The sequence below is a fragment of the Penaeus monodon genome, chromosome 21 (genome assembly GCF_015228065.2).
Source record: "Penaeus monodon isolate SGIC_2016 chromosome 21, NSTDA_Pmon_1, whole genome shotgun sequence".
In the NCBI taxonomy this organism is placed as follows: Eukaryota; Metazoa; Arthropoda; class Malacostraca; order Decapoda; family Penaeidae; genus Penaeus; species Penaeus monodon.
The window spans coordinates 18395687-18397667 of NC_051406.1; the positions used below are offsets into that span (position 1 = coordinate 18395687).

The 1981-nt window shown below is 40.0% G+C and overlaps 1 protein-coding gene across 1 annotated transcript in view; it reads right to left on the reverse strand.

Annotated features, from left to right (window-relative positions):
- LOC119586285 (suppressor APC domain-containing protein 2-like) overlaps positions 1-1981 on the reverse strand; it is a gene marked incomplete in the record, with an annotated part of 9445 nt that overhangs the window by 1502 nt on the left and 5962 nt on the right. The window contains 4 exon segments of the mRNA XM_037934991.1: positions 1-293; positions 916-1188; positions 1308-1454; positions 1575-1788. Coding sequence (XP_037790919.1) covers positions 162-293; positions 916-1188; positions 1308-1454; positions 1575-1788 — 766 coding nt within the window.

The following is a 1981-nucleotide window of genomic DNA, read 5'->3' on the forward strand; positions in this document are numbered from 1 at the left end:
CAGCCAAGCTTGTGAGGGTAGCTGAGGCAGATCCAAGTTTTAGTTGAGAACACAAAGCAAAAGGTCTGATTGTCCTTCACATGTTTCCCTGACTGACCCTAAAGCACTTTAGAATTATTCTTAGTAGTTGAGCCTTTGTAAGGTGAACGATGGCAAGGAAATCACATGAATGTTGAGTCTGCCGAGGCAACCTGTGGGTGATGGTGCGACGACCGTGACTGAAACAGCTCTCGGAGGAGGGCAGCTTTCTCACGCTCTAGGGCAGTGATTCGTTCACTCTTGTTGCTCACTTCCTACATTTGAAAAAAAGAAGAAGAAAAAAACTTATGTTTAATTATATAACAGTATATTCTGTAATATTTAAACTAATTAAAATATAAACCATTTATAGTCTGTTTTGTAAGAGTACCTGAGAAGGATTTTTTTAGGGAAGCTACATTTTAACAATTTTATTTGTCTAAATTATTGCAGCAAAGCTAATTGGAAAACACTGTAAAGTTGACAGTTCATTGGTTAATGGTAGTGTGAAGTCCAACAGTCTGTCTGAATGCATATGTTTGTGGCAAAGGAAATTTGGAGTAATACAAAATCTTAGCTAAGAGAAAATAAGCATGTGTCATTGAATATACAGAAAAGCTACTACTACCTGAATTGATGTGATGCAGAAAATGGAGAATTTACAAATAACTGATAATCCCAGAAGTAACAGCAAAGGCATTATAATACATACAAAAAAAGATAATGTATTTTTTTCTAATATTGCTACAACATTGAAATGGTGTATTAGACCAGGCAAGACCATTTTTTTACTGATTTTACATAAAAGGCTAATATTCTACATCATATCAACATTCTGAATAACATAATAAACCCTTTAAAATAGATAAAGCTGCAGGATTATTACATTTTTCATACCTCAGTGAGCAAGTGGTTCTGATCCTTCAGTCTATCAATTACACGATCCTGGTCTTCCGCTTCTGCTCCTTGACATCTGGATGAGGCAGTTGCTCCCTCACCCAGGCTCCCTGTGTGTGGAAGGGCAGAGGACATGGGGCGGATGGCCAAGTTCATGTGTGTTGGGAGGCCTCGCTCAGTGGCCTCCATCAAGGCCTGTAAGTGGGCATTTACCTCATGGATACGTGCCAATTGGAAGTGTAACTTTTCCTGTTGGGCTTCAATGCTGGGTTCCTGTTTGAGAAAATAATTATTTGAATAAAATGGGGAAAGTTGGAGTCACACCTCACAAATATAATGGAAAGAAGTCTGAAATATCATTTGCCATGGACATCTGAACATGCTTTACTTACATGTTTTGGAGGTCCATGTGGCAGCTGATGAATTCTCTCTGTGATACCCTGGAGCTGCTGTCTATACCATGCTCTGGCTCTCTCAACCACCTCATAACCTTGTACCAACATGTCTCTCTCAGCCTCTAGTTGCTTCAAACGCCGCAGCTGTGCAAGTTTTAGAGGATACCTATCTATAAGTATTCACTTTATACTTTCCTAATTTTTCATAACTTCAAGGTAAATGAATAAAACAATCAAAGACATGACAACAGTGACCTGACTAACCATATTGTTGTCAATGCCATTCTGGAGTGTGTGTCTCCTTGGCTCTCTTCTTCTGCTGGACCTCTTATTGGTAGGAGCTGCAACAGCCATGGCAGTTGCAGAGGGTGCAGCAGCAGCTGTGAGAGCAGTAGGCTCAGAGTGGTTCACCACAGCTGCTCTTGTGCTGTCACCTCCATCACCCACTCCACGGCCCATGGGCTCCACTGCTTGAACTCTGTATTGAAAAAAAGAGATTCTCTAATTTTTTTTGGTTTTAAGTAAAAGGTTTTTGTAATGGATATTGCTATCTTTTCCATACCTTTTCCCCACTCTATCCTTGGGGATAACCAATATTCCCTTGAGAAAACAGAGCTAACATCAAGCTGGTCTCATAACCTCAACCCAACCTAGGTATTAGTCTATTACTG